Source organism: Humulus lupulus, chromosome 8 (genome assembly GCF_963169125.1).
Source record: "Humulus lupulus chromosome 8, drHumLupu1.1, whole genome shotgun sequence".
Lineage (NCBI taxonomy): Eukaryota > Viridiplantae > Streptophyta > Magnoliopsida > Rosales > Cannabaceae > Humulus > Humulus lupulus.
In genome coordinates, this window is record NC_084800.1 from 72,061,921 (window position 1) to 72,082,472 (window position 20,552).

Consider the following 20,552-nt stretch of genomic DNA (forward strand, 5'->3'; position numbering starts at 1 on the left):
ATAAAGCCTCCAAAATACTAAATAATAAAGTTAATAGTCACACCGTATTCTAGAAATAAAAAATTAAGAATTATATATAAATTAAACATTTTTTAAAAAACCGTATAAATGAGTAAAGAATTTTCTATATCCTTATTGATGAAAAACCCTTAAAATAAAGGGGTCCTTGGCAAAATGACCTTTTTTTATAGTGCAATTTGCACTTTGGCCTAGTTTCAATAGTTTTTTTGGTCTGAAATTTAGATAACTGATCTAAAATATTAGACTCCTTGTTGAAAAATTAGACAAGCTGTCAAAAAATTCTAGATTTCTCTATCTCGAAAATAGCCAAAACCACCATTAATTTTTTTTTTCTTCAGATTTTCAAGCTTTAACCTCCATAAAACCCCATAAATAAACATAAATCCTTACTTATACTTTCAATATACTAAAACAATCATTTTGCATTTTAAATCTACAAAAACAATATCAAAAATCTCATATTTTATATATATAAAAAAACATTTATAAACCAACCTTTTGAGTGAGTGGTGGCTAGATTTGTGGAGAAATGGCAGCATCCGGTGATGAGCAGTGTTCGTCAGCGGTAGGGGGTAGTGGTCGACAGTGGTGGTGGTGGTGGTGGCGGCAAGGGATGAAAGTGGGTGATTGTGGATGGGTGAGAGAAATAAGATGATAGTTATTAGGGTTTTTATTTTAATTTATTATTATTTTATTTTAAGGGTAAAATGAGTAATACAAAAAATTCATTAATAAAAGAAATCATTTAGCTAAAATGTTTGGAAAGTAAGTTATTGTGCAAAATACACTATAAAAATAGTCTATTTCCACCCATTTCTCTAAAATAAATTATATATAAGTTACAAAAATGCCCACGATGATGTCGAATAATTTACATAATAAAGTTATCGTGAGTCACACCCGAATTCAATGTTTTTTTAATCCAAATTTAATGTTAACATAAATAAAATCAGTTTTGAAAAAAGAAAAAAGAAAAATGGATTTCTGTCTCTATGCTTTCACAATGCTTTCTTCCAAATTCACAAATTAGTTCACGGTTATTTGTTTTTTTAGCAACAAATTCAATTCACGGTTATTTCTATAATATATAACTTTTAAAAAAAAGAAAATAATAAACAATTTGTTTTTAGAAAATAAAGGGCCCGTTTGGTAAAATTTTTATTTTAAAAATTTTTAAACACAAAAATATAAATATATTTTTTTTATTTTTAAAAAATAAAAATATATTTGGTAACTATTTTTGTTTTTTATTTTAAAAAATAAAAAATAATAAATGCGTTTGATAACTTTTATTTTTATTTTTTGTTTAACAATATGATGTATTAATTTGAAGAATAGAAAAAAAAATTGAAAACTGTTTAAAAAGAATTTAAAAGTGAAAAAATTCTATATTCAAAATTTAAGATATTTTAATTAAAATTAAAAAAAATAGTAAATAAAAATAAAGTTATCAAACATATTTTATGTTTAATTATCAAATTTTTAATTAATTTAATAAAAAATTATTTTTTAAGTGTTACCAACAGCACCAAACAATTTTATTTTTAGGCATATCTATTTGGACTAAATTAAATTCTATATTTTTGGTCTTCAATACGTACGATGTCACTATGTTTCTAGTCCAAAATAATTAATTTCATATTTGAGATTTATATCAAATCAACTAATTCATTTGTATATCTTAATGATTTGTTTATATATTACTTGCAGTAAGACTTGTTCGGCATAATGCAAGACTAAACATAACATAAAAAAAAAAGTAAAAAAAAATCATAAAGTAATCTCAAGTGATATTGACCACAAAATATGAGACTTAAATTCACTTATTTTTTTTTAAAAAATATATACTTTATTTTTTTTTATTTAATAATATAGACAATATTATTCTAATGTTTGAATATATTAACAATACTGTATACATAAATAAGTAATACATTTAAAAATTTATTATTTAAAAAAACAAATCTTATTAATATATATCTATATAAAACTACATTTCAAAGAGGTATAGCACTTTAAAATCTTTACAACCTACCCTGTTTATTTTCTAATTTATGATTGATAATAATAAAAATTTATTCAATTTGATTTATTTATACTTTTTATTTGACGCGGAACCTTAAAATCTCTACTACTTCATCCATAATCTCATTTCTTTTTTCTTTTTTCATTTTTTATTTTACTTTTTCTAATTTATTAATAATAATAATAATGTTATCCCTAAAATTTTATTTTGATAACGTGGCAATCAGAGGTGACATGTGACAGAAAATGATCTACCCGACCAGATAATACTTTTGTCTGCGTCAGAGAGAAGCCTCGCCCGACCAGACAAGCAGTTTGGCCGACCAATAACGTAGTTCATCCAACTAATCATCTCAAAAATGGGTTCATCCAACCAGTCATCTCATAAATGAGTTCATCCGACTAGTCATCTTAGAAATGAGTTTTATCCAATCAGTTATGTCAAATTGAAGGTGTAGCCGACCGGATGTGTCAGAATCTCAAGAGTTAACTACCCAGTGACTTCTTTATAGAACCTTAATAACGACTTCAACCCAAATAGCTCGCAACTCCCGGCGAATCTCTCAAATATCCTGAAGTAATAGCTATATTGTTGTAATTTAAATTTGTTTGTTATTTATTAATTAAAGTTGGTTGAAACAACCAAAGACCCTGTCAAAATGGGACATTTTTCATGTACGATTCATGATGAGCCTATAAATAAAGGGCTCATGGCATCTTTTTAGGAGATCTAACCTTTTGGAGATTTTTAGACTCTAATTTTGAGATTTTGGGATTGTTACTTAAGGGGTTCTGGGAGCATTTTCTTAGAGTTTATAGAGATAAACATTATACTTTTTTACTTACACTTGAGAAACTCAGTTGACTTAGCTTCATCTTAAGTGTAGGCTACATATATTACAATTTCAAGTGAATTAGGCTATTACCAATAAATTGGGGCTGAACCATTATAAAGTTATTTGTGTCATTCATTTTCTATTCAAGGTTTACTGCCGTTTTTGCGTCTGCTTGCCGTTGGCCAAAATCGTGGTCAACAAATAATAATAATAATAATAATAATAATAATAATAATAATAATAAAATCATTTATTCAAATTATATACTTTTTTAAAATATATCTTAACAAAAGATATATAATTTAAATTTGAATTCCAAATTGATTTATTTATGCTTTCTATTTAAATGATATAATTTGAATTCAAATTTGATTAAATATTTAATTATGATATCTGTTTAGTTAAATTATAAATATAATAATAAATATTTATTCAATTTGATTTATTTATGATTTTTTATTTAACGATATATTAAATTCAAATACAAGTTATTTTTTCATTTTTTATTTTAAAATCTATTTTACATTATTTAATAAATTCATTAATTGAAAAACTTGAGGGTATTTTAGTCATAATTGTTATATTATTTTATAATATAATATTTTAGATTAAATAAATGTGACAAAAGTGTCACATATTGTAATATATAATAGAGAGTTACATATTTAGATATATGAGATATATCCAAATAATGTAACATATTTGGTGTTACAAATTTGTAACTTCCAAATATTACCATTTATTGTGTAAATTTGGTGTGTTACACAATATTGAGATGAATTTCATAAAGCCATATGTGAAATTACTGTTTTAACCTCAATAATGTGTTTTGAGAGTTACAAAATCATTTTGGAGGGTTTGGAACCGTTTGGAAAAACAGCACATTTTCAAGTGCTAAAACTGGGCTGTGGCTGTAATATCCAACATTTTCATAATACATTTATTTATTATAAATCAAAGTTTTAATACATAAAATGTACAACTTTACAAATTTAAGAAATAGTAATGGAAAAATAGTGTTTAAAATATGATTTTATGTTTTTAATGAGATTAAAGAAAGAGAAACTTGAGTAGTCAAGTATTGGACCCAAATGTCATATAATTTTAATTGGGGATTTTTATAAAATTAAGAAAGTTTGGCTAAAGGGCTTATTTGAAAAGAATTTTAGTATTTTGGGTCCAAGTGTAATTTTTAAAAAATAAATAAATAAAATAAAATAAAATAAAAGGCTTCAGCCTTTCATTTTACCCGAGCCTCTCTCTCTCTCTCTCCTCAGAAACTCTCTCTCTCTCTCTCTCTCTCTCTCTCTCTGCGTGTTACTGTTGCCGACGACGCAGGAGTACTTTCCGGCCACCATTTTTAGCCACGCGCCGGACCGTTGGATTCAGAGGCCTCCGAACTATCGACCCACGCGGGAATCTAGAGCTCACTCGCCGATTAAACGCCTCAACCACTCGATTTAAGTTCGGCCACCCCGCGACTTCAAAGTTGCGATTCGGCCACCTCGGGCATCCGTTTGCCGATCCGTCACCACCATCGTGCTCCTCGTGTTGTGGGCTTCAAAACCCAATAACTTGTTCCTACATCTACCATAGTTGGGTGGTGGGCCCACCACGAGCCACCGCGATCCACCGTAGATCGACGGTCGAAACTTAGTGTTCGAGGTTCCGAAGTACGTTTTGAGTCTCAGAAAATCATCGTTTGACTTATTGTGGAACCCGATCATTTTGGTATAATTTCTTTAACCTATATATTGTGATTTAATTGTGATTGATTAGAGTAATTGTTATTATGTGTATTTATGGTATATAATTATATATTATTGATATATGGAATGTTTTCTGTAATTTACTGGCTGTCTGAGATTATATATATTTTTTATACAGGTTTTAATTTTGGAATTGTCCACTTTATAGCCGTTGTGCTGTCTAATTTTCTAGAAAATATTAGATATTAAATCAAGTATAAAAATACATATTTAATTGATTTTATATTAATATGGAAATTATTATGATTAAGTAATTTTAATTATTATTGTTATTATTTTGTTAAGTAAATCAAGAATACAGATTCATATATATATATATGAAAAGTATAATTTATAGTAAACCTATTATCTAACCATTATTATTGTATATTAATATTTGAATATTAAAATAATATCAAATATTAGTTTCTTACAGTTATTGATATTTGTAAGACCAGTGAAGTTTGGAGAAAGTATATTTATTATATCACTGGAATTGATATTATGACTAATTAATAATAATATAAATATTTATATTTATATTATTATCATTATATTGATTATTACAACTTTATGTTAAAAATATGATTTCTTTTATAAAATGACTATTTGAATATATACATCCATATACGTATTGCTATTGAAGTATTTTGTTATTAATATCGAAATAAGTTTAATTATAGACGATAATTATTATTTTTGTTGGGATTATTATTATTATTATCATAAGGGTACATTATCTTATGAGCAAGGTTTAAAGCATGGTTTTATATGAAGAGTTATTTGCATTACGTTGATAATAATTTATTATTATCATTTATATAGTTTCTGGTATTATTAATATACACTATCAATAGTGTATATTTATGATTTTGATAGAATTTAATAAATGATGTGCCTTGAATAGGATTTGTATGGATTTGATTGATTGACTCTTGGTGAGGAATTTTAAAATAAGCTAAGGACCTAAGGTAAGTAAATCTCACCTTTTGTGCTTAAGTGTAAGATGCATGACTACATTGATTGTGTACATCTGATGAGTTAAGTATGGTATGATGATGATGCATATGATAAGTATGTGAAGAATGGTTATATGAACACCATAAGGGTGTTGTGTGATATGTAATTGATGAATTCTGTGATATGTGAAAGATGTCTTACTTGGTTAAGAATGATATGAATTATGTGCAAGTATATGTTCTTATGTTGATGGATATGTGGATTACTCTATGTTCATGATTTGTTATATGTTATGATATATGAAGCGTTTAAGTTTTTAGGCTGGAAACCTTAGACCTGAGCCATAGCTCTACGTTAAGGTATAACAACGCCACCAACCCAAAGCTTCATGTATTATGACTAAATATGTTTTGAGTTATATGAGATGTGATATAATGCCTTGATTGAATACCATCAACATCAGTCATGAACACGAACATTGGCATTTCAGCATCAGCATGTATGCATGGCATGTACAGTTATGTGATACATTATTATGTGATATAAGACCATGCATATGAATATGAGAAAAGTTATGAAATGTCTTGAAAAGTCTTATGTAAAGTTAAACATTTTAATGACACAAGGCTTAAGCAAAGTGATAATAAGATGTTTAAAAAGGGTGCCACTGTTTTGATGAAGCAATCAAGTAAGTTCAGTAAAGAAGACGGAAGTCTATAAGACTTATAGTGGCTGCCCACTAGTGTGGGCTAGGTCAGAGTTGACCATTCAGATATGTTTGCCATGTTTCCGTCTTTCTCCTCCATATGTGTAATAAGTATGGCAGCTATGGCAACGATGAAATGAGTGTTATGATGAGCCTAGCTGAGATGATGGCTAGCCGGAGGAGAACCCATGGGATTCTATATGATATGTGTAACAAGCCCTGCAGGCATTGGCTGAATCAAACAGTGTGCACAAGTGATATTGGGCCCATAAAAATGTGAAACTAAAAGAAAGAGCATAAAAGTAAAGTTTGAAAGTGCATGAGCAATAAATGAAATGCATAAGTATATAAGTCAGCATATTAGTATATGTGCACTACAAACTCACGACATTCATGTGTATGTGTATGCATGAGATTTTCTTACTGAGCGTTAGCTCATTATGTTATTTTCCAATATTTTTCCAGGTGTGGCTTTAGCTGTTGAGCAACTTGTGGAGCACGAACTCAGTAGCAATGCAATAATGGTTTAGAGTTTTCATATGGCTGCCTTAAATTTAAAGTATTCATACGTGTAATAATTTCTTCTAATAAGTTTATATAAAAGTTTTAAATTTTTCTGTATTTCTTCGTATCATTTTATTTAATTCTTTTGGTCAAGTGCCTTACATACTCGTAAACCCTAGAATTACGAGTATGTGGCAGACGTACCCTACCTTAGGGACGTTACAAATGGTATCAGAGCTTTGAGTTTGTAGATGTCGTATACTCGTTATGTTATTAGATTTTGGGATCTGAAATGCTACTGAGTTCCGCCACAAGACAAGCCACACGTTAATGGTTAGTATAATTTATCCATATTTTAGTTAATGCATGTTAATGATGTTGTATAATTGTATTAGAAACTCATTGTGTGTTTGAGTTTCCATGATATAAGTATGAGTTTGGATTAAATGAATATTCTCATGCACGGTAGAGAAATTGAAGTTTGTTATTTATCTGAATGCATGCCTTTATTATTGATGTGATAAATAATTGATGATTTATCGATGTCGATGTTTGGATTGTTAATTGATATTCTCAAGCTTTGAAAGTGATCTATCAGTTCAGTTAGTGTGTTAAGGGTTAATATGTCAGGTTAGTGTTTTGGAGAGCAAAGTTTTAGGTTGTTGCTGAGAGCACACACAATAAGAGACTTTAGTGAAACAGTAGTAATATATAGATAAAAAAAAATAAAAAATACATAATCTATTAAGGATTGGGGTTTTGGACACGTTCTACCTCGTCAATCAACTTTTGTTGTTCAACTCTAAGGGTCTCCCCAGTAGTTTGCAGTGTCTGAAATTTTTCCTTCATATCGACTGAGTAGTTAGCAAGAAGTGTAGTTAAAGTCCCATTCTCCTTAACCAACTTCTCCTTCTCTCGAGTCAATGCCTTGTTGGCATTTCTAATGGTTATCATCTCTTGTTTTTGTGTTTCTATATACCTTTTCAAGTGGTCAACCTCTTGTTCTCTTGCAAGAACCCGTTGGCCTAGGTTTGAGACCGATGCTGCCACCTGAGTGGTAAGAACTAAGGAATCTTTTACAGCTTGTAGGTCTGACCTATGGGATAAAATTATTTGGTCTTTAGGGGTGAGTATGCTTTGACCTATACTAATGGCCACCTTTTTATCGAGCATAGCTGAATCCTCCACCGTGACAAGGCCAGTATCAGAATAAAATTTGGGAAGCCAAACTCTGGGAAATTGAGTATTTCGTTCTGGGATGTGTACCGTAGGATACACCATTAGCTGTGGTAGGGGTGCAGAAATTTGTGGTGAAGATTCGATAGTGGGAAGATTTGGCTCAGGTAAAGCTAAAGTTAGGTCTAAGTTCAGCTGAGATGATGAGGATGCCATGGGTTGCTTAGCTTGAGTAATGGACGGAAGTAATAATGATTTGGTTTTCAAAAGCTTGAGATTGATTGTGTTTTAGTGTGTATGTGATGAATTTTATTTATAGAAAAATGTGTTGAACTGTTGGGTCATTGGATCCTTGAATTTGTTTGTTTTCAAGATAGATATCACAGATTTTATCTTGTTCAATGTGTTACGCTATCCTCTCTGATGATGAAAGTCAAACTTATTAGATGTTGTCGACATGGAAATCACTTCTATTGATTTTGCGATCCTGATTTGAACATGGAAACAATTTGTAAATTGTTGAATGAATCGAGGTGATAAATGTTATTTACCGAATTACTCTGTAGTGTGAATTACTTTCGGCGATTAAATTATAGTATATTAGCTGTTTTATCCCGAAAGTAAGATAATGTATTACTTGTGTGAAGTGATGACTGAGTATTATTGGTATAGGTGTTGAAATGAGACATGTCTAACTTATTAGACATGTGAGAATTATTCGTTTTCGTAGATGAAGTGGTGGATTGGTCAGTCAAGACTTATCCCATGTTTTATTCAATGAAGGGATACTAAGCTAAGTGTGTGAATTTCCGAGTGGCCACGGTTATTTGCATTCTAGCATAGTATCAATATGCCCTTTATTATTTTATACATTTGGAAACAATTTTGATTTTTAAATGTTTTCTTAGAGAAAGAATGAGAGTCAGGCTTTTCTGAACTGGTACCTAATGAATGGCCTATCTCACTATTTCTCATTCAGGGCAAGAAGTCGGTTTTGACAACGAAAGGGTTTCACAGAGACTTGGTTTTAAAGAATAATCTCCATCGGCTATATAATTGTTTTCTAGTTATCCAATTTTTTTTTATGCCAAAAAACTTTCTATTGAACAAACTTGTTGCTCAATTTAGCATCTATTATCAAGGTATAACCAGTCAATTGCATCTGCTTAAAAAAAAAAAAAAAAAAAAAAAAAAAATTGACTGTAAGACATGAAGATCAAGGATGTTTTCATGATGATGGTCATTTTCTCTTCTTACGTTATGTGGTTTGTGTTCAAAAGTATGGATGATGAGGATTCGTTTGTATTTTCGTATACATTCATTGTAATTTATACTATTGTTATAGCTTATTTCCTTTCTATCTATATTGTAGTCCTCATGTGAGGTGTTTACACATCCTCGCCTTTTTATATATGATAAGGATTACAAGAAGTCAGGAATAAGTTTTGTTTTCGGGGTGAAAGTAAGTGTTGTGTATAAAATCTTATGCTGTGAAATGTTGTTCTGTTTATTTGTAATGGTAGTTCTTGTCTCCGATTATCAAATTTTAGTTTGAAATTTCGAGGACGAAATTATTTTAACGGGGGAAGGATTGTAATATCCAACATTTTCATAATACATTTATTTATTATAAATCAAAGTTTTAATACATAAAATGTACAACTTTACAAATTTAAGAAATAGTAATGGAAAAATAGTGTTTAAAATATGATTTTATGTTTTTAATGAGATTAAAGAAAGAGAAACTTGAGTAGTCAAGTATTGGACCCAAATGTCATATAATTTTAATTGGGGATTTTTATAAAATTAAGAAAGTTTGGCTAAAGGGCTTATTTGAAAAGAATTTTAGTATTTTGGGTCCAAGTGTAATTTTTAAAAAATAAATAAATAAAATAAAATAAAATAAAAGGCTTCAGCCTTTCATTTTACCCGAGCCTCTCTCTCTCTCTCTCCTCAGAAACTCTCTCTCTCTCTCTCTCTCTCTCTCTCTGCGTGTTACTGTTGCTGACGACGCAGGAGTACTTTCCGGCCACCATTTTTAGCCACGCGCCGGACCGTTGGATTCAGAGGCCTCCGAACTATCGACCCACGCGGGAATCTAGAGCTCACTCGCTGATTAAACGCCTCAACCACTCGATTTAAGTTCGGCCACCCCGCAACTTCAAAGTTGCGATTCGGCCACCTCGGGCATCCGTTTGCCGATCCGTCACCACCATCGTGCTCCTCGTGTTGTGGGCTTCAAAACCCAATAACTTGTTCCTACATCTACCATAGTTGGGTGGTGGGCCCACCACGAGCCACCGCGATCCACCGTAGATCGACGGTCGAAACTTAGTGTTCGAGGTTCCGAAGTACGTTTTGAGTCTCAGAAAATCATCGTTTGACTTATTGTGGAACCCGATCATTTTGGTATAATTTCTTTAACCTATATATTGTGATTTAATTGTGATTGATTAGAGTAATTGTTATTATGTGTATTTATGGTATATAATTATATATTATTGATATATGGAATGTTTTCTGTAATTTACTGGCTGTCTGAGATTATATATATTTTTGATACAGGTTTTAATTTTGGAATTGTCCACTTTATAGCCGTTGTGCTGTCTAATTTTCTAGAAAATATTAGATATTAAATCAAGTATAAAAATACATATTTAATTGATTTTATATTAATATGGAAATTATTATGATTAAGTAATTTTAATTATTATTGTTATTATTTTGTTAAGTAAATCAAGAATACAGATTCATATATATATATATGAAAAGTATAATTTATAGTAAACCTATTATCTAACCATTATTATTGTATATTAATATTTGAATATTAAAATAATATCAAATATTAGTTTCTTACAGTTATTGATATTTGTAAGACCAGTGAAGTTTGGAGAAAGTATATTTATTATATCACTGGAATTGATATTATGACTAATTAATAATAATATAAATATTTATATTTATATTATTATCATTATATTGATTATTACAACTTTATGTTAAAAATATGATTTCTTTTATAAAATGACTATTTGAATATATACATCCATATACGTATTGCTATTGAAGTATTTTGTTATTAATATCGAAATAAGTTTAATTATAGACGATAATTATTATTTTTGTTGGGATTATTATTATTATTATCATAAGGGTACATTATCTTATGAGCAAGGTTTAAAGCATGGTTTTATATGAAGAGTTATTTGCATTACGTTGATAATAATTTATTATTATCATTTATATAGTTTCTGGTATTATTAATATACACTATCAATAGTGTATATTTATGATTTTGATAGAATTTAATAAATGATGTGCCTTGAATAGGATTTGTATGGATTTGATTGATTGACTCTTGGTGAGGAATTTTAAAATAAGCTAAGGACCTAAGGTAAGTAAATCTCACCTTTTGTGCTTAAGTGTAAGATGCATGACTACATTGATTGTGTACATCTGATGAGTTAAGTATGGTATGATGATGATGCATATGATAAGTATGTGAAGAATGGTTATATGAACACCATAAGGGTGTTGTGTGATATGTAATTGATGAATTCTGTGATATGTGAAAGATGTCTTACTTGGTTAAGAATGATATGAATTATGTGCAAGTATATGTTCTTATGTTGATGGATATGTGGATTACTCTATGTTCATGATTTGTTATATGTTATGATATATGAAGCGTTTAAGTTTTTAGGCTGGAAACCTTAGACCTGAGCCATAGCTCTACGTTAAGGTATAACAACGCCACCAACCCAAAGCTTCATGTATTATGACTAAATATGTTTTGAGTTATATGAGATGTGATATAATGCCTTGATTGAATACCATCAACATCAGTCATGAACACGAACATTGGCATTTCAGCATCAGCATGTATGCATGGCATGTACAGTTATGTGATACATTATTATGTGATATAAGACCATGCATATGAATATGAGAAAAGTTATGAAATGTCTTGAAAAGTCTTATGTAAAGTTAAACATTTTAATGACACAAGGCTTAAGCAAAGTGATAATAAGATGTTTAAAAAGGGTGCCACTGTTTTGATGAAGCAATCAAGTAAGTTCAGTAAAGAAGACGGAAGTCTATAAGACTTATAGTGGCTGCCCACTAGTGTGGGCTAGGTCAGAGTTGACCATTCAGATATGTTTGCCATGTTTCCGTCTTTCTCCTCCATATGTGTAATAAGTATGGCAGCTATGGCAACGATGAAATGAGTGTTATGATGAGCCTAGCTGAGATGATGGCTAGCCGGAGGAGAACCCATGGGATTCTATATGATATGTGTAACAAGCCCTGCAGGCATTGGCTGAATCAAACAGTGTGCACAAGTGATATTGGGCCCATAAAAATGTGAAACTAAAAGAAAGAGCATAAAAGTAAAGTTTGAAAGTGCATGAGCAATAAATGAAATGCATAAGTATATAAGTCAGCATATTAGTATATGTGCACTACAAACTCACGACATTCATGTGTATGTGTATGCATGAGATTTTCTTACTGAGCGTTAGCTCATTATGTTATTTTCCAATATTTTTCCAGGTGTGGCTTTAGCTGTTGAGCAACTTGTGGAGCACGAACTCAGTAGCAATGCAATAATGGTTTAGAGTTTTCATATGGCTGCCTTAAATTTAAAGTATTCATACGTGTAATAATTTCTTCTAATAAGTTTATATAAAAGTTTTAAATTTTTCTGTATTTCTTCGTATCATTTTATTTAATTCTTTTGGTCAAGTGCCTTACATACTCGTAAACCCTAGAATTACGAGTATGTGGCAGACGTACCCTACCTTAGGGACGTTACAGTGGCCGCGGCCACTGATGTCCCTGGGCGCGGCCACAAGTGTATTTCAGGCCAATTTTTCAGTTTTTTCTAAATGTGTTGAACGGTTCCAAAAACCCAAATAACTCCCAAATCTCAATTTTAATTCCATATTAATCCAATTAAACATTGGTAACAGCCATGGAGTTGGTGGAATTTGAAATTCAAAGGATGTCTCTAAACTCTATAAATAGGAGCCTATAACTTATTTGAAAGACACACCATTTCTATCCATTAGAGCACTTGGCTAGAAACACCTTGAGGTTTGATTATTTCAGAAAGCATTTCCAAAATCTGTGAGAGATCCCTTAGTACTTGAGTTAGGAGAAAATAAGCTTTTGGACAAATGTTTCAAACCTTGTTCAAGTTAGTGATCTCCAACACTCTTCACTTTGGTTGTGTGAGTGAGAGTTTATTGTTTTTGTTCTTGTTTTTATTTTCTTCAATTGCTTTTTCTTCTTGTTCTATTTACTTGTACTTTTGTTTAAGAGCTGTAATCCTTTTATTTCCTTTGTTCAAACACTTCTAGTTTACTTGTATCTTTTTGTAATAGAGTTGTACTTTCTATTTCTATCATCTTACATCTCCTTCTCCTTTTATTTGTATTTTCAGTTAAAGAGTTATAACACTCTTTTTAATCAATCTATATTTATTTGTAATATTATTGTATAGAGTTGTATTATCTTACCATTTCTATTAAGGCAAATACATATTTTCTTAACAATATTAAAAAATTGTTTGACCAAAATCAAGCTCAGGGTATTATTTTGTTCCATTTTACAAAATACAAGGTCCAAATTGTCATTTAACAAAATACAAGGTCTGATCGATAATAATAATTATAATAGAGATCAATTAAATAAAAGTATGAAAATATATATATTTTACATATATCTTCATATAATTTAGATATTTTACTATCTTAGCTTTATTATCCACTAGTGAAATATAAAAGTTTGATGTAAAATAAAAGATAGTGTGGAGGAGAGGTGATGAGAGTACTATTAAAGCACTATTAAGGCAACTCCAACTCCAACCATAAACATAAAAATTGTGCTGAAACAACACTAAAATAATATAATTATAAGGGATATTTGCGGTGAAAATACATAAGTTTTGCACATTGTGACACGTAAATACTTAACTTTATTTTTCTGCTAAAATACCTTCCGTCACACTTTCTTGGCATCTGTAGGTATCTATTCGTTAAGTGTTAGGTAAGTGTCTACGTGGCAGCTTCTCATTGGTCCACATTATTTAATATTTAATTTTTAATTAAGAAATTGATTTAAATATTTAAAATATAATAAGTGTGTAGATAACGAAAATTATTGGTTTTAATGATTTTTTATTTTTTTAATAAATATTTAAAATATAATAAATGTGTAGATAACGAAAATTATTGGTTTTAATGATTTTTTATTTTTTTAATGTTAACTTAAACAGAATATTATTATATTTAACAAAATATTTTTATATTTATCGGTAGTTTATAAATACTTAAACTTAAATAAAAAATAAAAAAAACAAAATATGTATATAATATTTTTGAAATATTTTACAATGCTAATTATTTAAAAAATAATAAATAAATTAAATAATTTCTCACACTATTTTTTCTAATTCTTCCAATTTTAAGAATATTCAAGTGAAAGGTAATGATTATTAATATTCTTTTAATATGTTTATTATTTGAAAGTGGTACGAGAGAAATCGTATGGAGATAGTGAATATTATTTAATCAATACAAAATCATTGAATATGGGGAGGTTTTTATTTATTTATTTTTTTTATCAAAAAAAAAGTTTTTTTTTTCTTGGGTTGAAGTGGAAAATTGAGTAATAAAAACAAATAATAATATTAATATGTTGAGTGGAAAATTGGAGTTAGAACTTGGAATTGTACCCTCTTTATTTTTTTATTTCGCTAATGTTCAACTTCAACCAATGAAACAATATTCAACAAACAACAACAACAAACAACAACGTATTCACTCATTCATTCACATGCCACCATTTGTCACTTTCTTCCTCTTTCCCATTATTTATATACTATAAAAACTTGTCAACAAACGCTAACTCCCACTCTGCTCTGCTCTCAGATCTCTCTCTTTATCACCTTCTTGGAAAAATTTGGAGTTCTCAGCAATGGCGGATGAGTCGCAAAAATGGGTACTCCTCGTCACTGCCCGTACACCCACCAACATCGCCGTCATCAAGTACTGGGGAAAGAGAGACGAGAAATTGATCTTACCTGTCAACGACAGTATCAGTGTCACTCTTGATCCCGATCACCTCTGTACCACTACCACTGTCGCTGTCAGTCCCACCTTTGACCACGATCGGATGTGGCTCAACGGCAAGGTCACACTACTTTTCATCTTTTTAACGTTTTATGGGTTTTATTTAATACATTTTTTTTATTTGGTTTTCTGTTTGTTTCCCGGGAAAGTGAAGGGAAAATTAGATTTTATTTTTTTGGATAGAAAAGCTTGTAACTTTGGACCTGTCGAGTGTATGGTTTTGGTCAATGGTGGCGTACTTGTGTCAATATCTTTTCAGGTATAGAGGATTTTTCTATGTTGGAGTTTTAAGTCTTCCTTTATGCCTCTTTGGATGAAGAGAAAGTGTTCTAGAAAAAAGTAGTAAGGTTTGTTTATATAGTTAGTTTGGGGGTTTGAGAGAGTTAGAATATGGAAATTAATATAATATGGAGGAGTTGAATTTTGTGGGTGTCAAATTCAATCCTCATTTTTGGTTGGTTTCTTAGAGATTGTCTTTTGGAGATGAAGGTTATAAGAATTAACATAAGTCAGTGGAGAAGAAAATTTGTTTATCCGGTCAATTGTATCCTTAGCTTTTAACACATGTAGGTAACGGAATTTTGTTCTCTTTTCAATTTTTAAACAATGCAAAAAATTTAAGTACATCATATTGTTTAATCATTTTACTCCAAAAATAAAGAGAATATGATCAGAACCAGCCATATTTGTTATTTAAACTTGGTTAAGGTGAATTTTTTATCTTTTTAACAATGAATTTTGTGTAAAAACTGAATTTTTCTTGTTTTTAAGCCCATTCATTACATGTACTGCCCTTTTGGTCTTGTGCTGATTCGTGGCACTTTTGCTGGTTGGTGTAGGAGATTTCCCTTTCTGGAGGCAGGTTCCAAAGTTGTCTTAGGGAACTTCGCAGTCGTGCTGGTGATGTTGAGGACAAGGAAAAGGGTATCAAGATTTCGAAGGAGGACTGGGGAAAATTGCACATACACATTGCTTCATACAACAACTTCCCCACTGCTGCTGGATTAGCTTCCTCTGCTGCTGGTTTAGCTTGTTTTGGTAATATACAAATTTTAATTCTTTCTTCTTTTCATACAGATGTTGTGTTGTTTTAACAGTTTTTCTTCTAAAGTATAGTTGAAAGAACCATAGTTTTGATTGTGTTTTCTAAAGTACTAAAGTACCACTAACTTGATTTAAAATGTATGTTAAAGTGATGCAACAAATTTTCACTACATGACTGGTTATGTTTTATTATTTGGCATAATTTTATGTTTTCTTGCATACTAGTTATTTATATTTTCGACTTTATAATATGTTTGTTTTTTGTTGCTAGAACTTTTATAAATAAACCTTATTTTTTCACATTATAAAGATTTTTCTGCTCTTTATGTACAGTTTTTTCCCTTGCAAAGTTAATGAATGTGAATGAAGATCAGAGCAAGCTTTCGGCTATTGCAAGGTACTAATTCTTTTCTTCATTAATAATTTTATATATTTCATTTTAAAGTTTCCAAAGTTTGTATTTGTCACCATGGTTAATTTTGTAAGGACGTAGCCCACTGCTATCTTTACCTAGGGTACCACTCATGTAGAATCTACATTGTAGATAGTATAATGGTAGTTAGCCTTATAATATTTTGATGTTATATATCTTTGGAATCTGATCACTCCTCTCTCATTAAGTTAGTTTCATGAGCTTGTACACATATGAATTAAATAGTTTAATATTTTCCTGTAAAAGGATATTGGAAATGCTGGTTGTAGTTTGTGATAATAGTTAAGATTTTTTTTTATTCACACAGGCAAGGTTCAGGCAGTGCTTGCCGAAGCTTATATGGTGGATTTGTGAAGTGGATCATGGGGAAAGTATGTTTGATTTCTCACACGGACCTTTTATTCTCAATTACTGTAAGCCAATTCATACTTTTGAATATTTATAGTGATTTTTTTTTCTTCAATATTTAAGGAAGAGAATGGAAGTGACAGTGTTGCAGTTCAGCTAGCAGATGAGAAACATTGGGATGATCTAGTCATAATCGTTGCAGTGGTACACATCTTCTCCTTTCAAGTGTTTCTATTATTTGATTGAGTTTTGTGTTTTTCCAGTTGTGGTTTTAGTGTGATGATATTGTAGTTTGTGGTTTTTATTACTGTGTTGCTCATGGCAGGCATGACTGTGAACTGGTTATTTTTTACATTAGTTATTAGAGTAGACTATCTCATTAGTGTCCTGGAATTCTTGTTGGCAATTTAAAATCATGGTATGAAAACAGATGCTGAAATTGAGACTACTGTAGAAATGACTCCTTTTATATATTGTCCTTCGGAGCTGATATCATATTCGAAAGTTTGGTTAAATTTTGTCTCGTGACTTATGGTTCTTCTAGTATCCTGTATGGTGACTCCATTTATTGACTTTGTTGCTTCCAGGTAAGTTCACGGCAAAAGGAAACAAGTAGCACCTCAGGAATGCGCGAGAGTGTTGAAACAAGTTTGCTTTTACAACATAGGGCAAAGGTATATTGTCTTTCTCACAGTTATGACTGTCACACTATTCTATGTCTAATTAAACTCTTGACACTAATCATAGTTTGAACTATTGAGAATCCTAACTTTTTTTTTTTTGAATTGTTGTAGGAAGTAGTACCAAAACGTATATTGAAAATGGAAGAAGCAATAAAAAATCGTGATTTTGCTTCATTTGCACAATTGACTTGTGCGGATAGCAACCAGTTTCATGCAGTTTGCCTAGACACAAGCCCCCCTATATTCTACATGAATGACACATCCCACAGGCAAGTCCTTTTCTGTAATTTTGTTCATCAAGATGCAAGATTAGACTCTTGAATTGTATACTGAGAAAATAACTTCATTTCAGGATAATTAGTCTTGTTGAAAAGTGGAATCGTGCTGAAGGAACACCCCAGGTATCAATTTATGCTTTCCTTCATTATAATTTTAACAGTTATTTTAGTTTTTAAAGGTTTTTAAGGTCGCATGTGCCTATGTAAAATTAATTAAACTGTCCTTATAAATATGTGTATAGGTTTACATAAAAGAGATTTCTTTCCAAATTAAAATCGAAAAGCTAAGTGTAGATGTATTTTGTTCCTAATGATAATCGTAGCAATTGAAACATGCGAAGAAAAATCATGTAAATTACAAATGCAACTTGTCAAATATTTGTTATATTAAAAACGACACATACCTTTTGAGAGCTCAGTGTTCTATAGTCATTTTGAACAAATTATACCTGGAAATTTGTAGATATTTAAAAAAGCATTATCCTCGTATTTAATTGGTATTTGGTCATGGAATCTCATGGCTTATCACTTGTTTTATATTTGTCTTGTCAATTTCTCTTATTTGACTAACTACTTATAGTAAGTAACTTCTGCTTTTTTACTGATATATTTATGCATTTTCATATCCTAACCAATTTTCCATTTTGGCTTGTCAAGTGCTCAGTTATAAATGATCTATAACTCTACTAATTCATATTATGTGTCTCAAAGCTTGAAGCTGCCACTATGAATAGCTGGACTGATGTTTACTGAATTTACAGGTGGCTTATACTTTTGATGCGGGGCCAAACGCTGTTATGATTGCACGCAACAGAAAAGTTGCTGGTCTTCTGCTTCAGAGGCTCCTATACCACTTCCCTCCAAACTCGGATGCAGATTTGAGCAGGTGATTTATACTTGGATTCTATTGTCACCATATGACATTTTTTCCCTTTTCTTTGCATAATACATAGCTTCTCCATACGTCATTTACTATTTTACCAATATCTTCTTCGTGGTTTGCTTCTCTTTATCTTCAGTTACATTGTTGGCGACAAGTCAATTCTACAAGATGCTGGGCTTGAGGGGCCGAAGGATGTGGAAGCTTTGCCGCCACCGCCAGAAATCAAGGATAACATTCCATCTCAGAAATGCAGAGGCGATGTGAGTTATTTTATCTGTACCAGACCTGGAAAAGGTCCGGTCTATGTTTCAGATGAAAGCCATGCTCTTCTTAACCCAGAAACCGGGTTGCCAAATTAAGTTATAGAGTATAATTTCCTTTAGCTGGATCTTCTCATCGTCAAGCCGAGGCATGAAGTGTATAGCTCATGTAGATAATCCTTTTATGGTTTATCTGAGTTTCTCCAAATCAGTTTGTGCTCATTTACTAATGTATTTTGTAACTTAAAATCTTTCTTGCTCTTTTGATCAAATTTTTGTACTATTCTCTTCTTTAACGCATAAATGAATAAGTTGTTTATTGTTCCTTTTGCTGAAATTCAAATGGGTTCCTTTGCAAAATATGCCTCTTGAAAGTGATCTTTTTTTTTTTTTGAAATGAAAGTGATCTTTAGTAAAGAACTCTTGTTTCTAAAATTAATTTAAATAGTCTTTTTGACTTGCAACGCAGGGAAAAAATACTGTTGTAAATTGATACTAGAGCATAAACATTTGACTATTCATTATTTATTTATTTTTACCTCTAATTTTTGCCCACTCCCTGCTATAATAATTACAGGACTTAGTTCGCATACCTGAGCACTCCCAACCCAACGGGTGTTTTTATATTTTAAAATACCTTACAAAAATACTACTTTTTATATTCTACATTCAATCTTTACATTACACCATATATGATTTTTTTTTTTTTTTGATATCATTTAAATATTATTATTTTTATAATTTTATTTATTTTAAATATTTTATATCACTTTCAATAATATCTCTATATCTTACAATAATATTTATATATCTTTTAATACTTGCAATAAATATTTATACATAATGTCAAATATAATTATATTTTATTTTTAATTAATCCAAATTTATAAAATAAGCTAAAATATAATTTCCTTACAACATTTAAATATTCTATTTTTTATTGATTTCAAATATTTATCTAACTATTAATAATATTGTTATATATCTTAATATTTATTTCAAATATTTATCTAACTATGATAATTAAAGATATTGAAAGATTTTAGGAAATTAGCGGCAAAAATACCCAATGTTTTGAAAAACTTGTGAATTAATACCTAATTTTTTGTGTGGGAAAAATACCTAATGTCAACTTCCGTTGGTATCTGTCCATACTCAGCTCATTAACTCCATTAAAAGCTAATCTTGGACTCATGTGTCAGCTCCATATTGACTTATTTAAAAATATTTTTTTAAAATATAAAAAAATTATTAAAAAATAATTTAATCAGTAAAAAAATTTAAAATTTATTTTTATAAGGGAATATACTCATTTGGTACCCTATGTTTTTGCAAAGTATCATTTTCGTACCCTCTATTTTCAATAATGCTCATATGGTACCCTGTATTTTAAAATCGTACATATTTGGTATCATAAACTTAGATTTGATAAATAAAATTTTGTCAATTTAATCAAACTGCTGTCAATTATGTAAGTTACAAATTTAAATTTAATTACATAATTACAT

At 30.2% G+C, this 20,552-nt stretch overlaps 1 protein-coding gene across 1 annotated transcript; it reads left to right on the plus strand.

The window, feature by feature from the left end:
- The first annotated feature begins 14,821 nt into the window (after nucleotides 1-14,821).
- On the plus strand, nucleotides 14,822-19,381 carry LOC133797762 (diphosphomevalonate decarboxylase MVD2, peroxisomal). Its single transcript, XM_062235793.1, has 10 exons — nucleotides 14,822-15,176; nucleotides 15,955-16,153; nucleotides 16,493-16,556; nucleotides 16,900-16,963; nucleotides 17,064-17,144; nucleotides 17,528-17,614; nucleotides 17,735-17,892; nucleotides 17,976-18,024; nucleotides 18,663-18,787; nucleotides 18,921-19,381. Exons 1-10 carry the CDS (start codon nucleotides 14,961-14,963, stop codon nucleotides 19,141-19,143), a joined length of 1,266 nt encoding a protein of 421 aa, XP_062091777.1. The 5' UTR covers nucleotides 14,822-14,960; the 3' UTR covers nucleotides 19,144-19,381.
- The last annotated feature ends 1,171 nt before the right edge of the window (nucleotides 19,382-20,552 follow it).

Coding starts and splice junctions, on each gene's coding strand:
- LOC133797762 (XM_062235793.1), top strand. CDS start 14,961: ATGGCGGATGAGTCGCAAAAATGGGTACTCCTCGTCACTGCCCGTACA. Junction 15,177..15,954: donor GGATGTGGCTCAACGGCAAG/GTCACACTACTT, acceptor TGGTTGGTGTAG/GAGATTTCCCTTTCTGGAGG. Junction 17,145..17,527: donor TAGTCATAATCGTTGCAGTG/GTACACATCTTC, acceptor TGTTGCTTCCAG/GTAAGTTCACGGCAAAAGGA.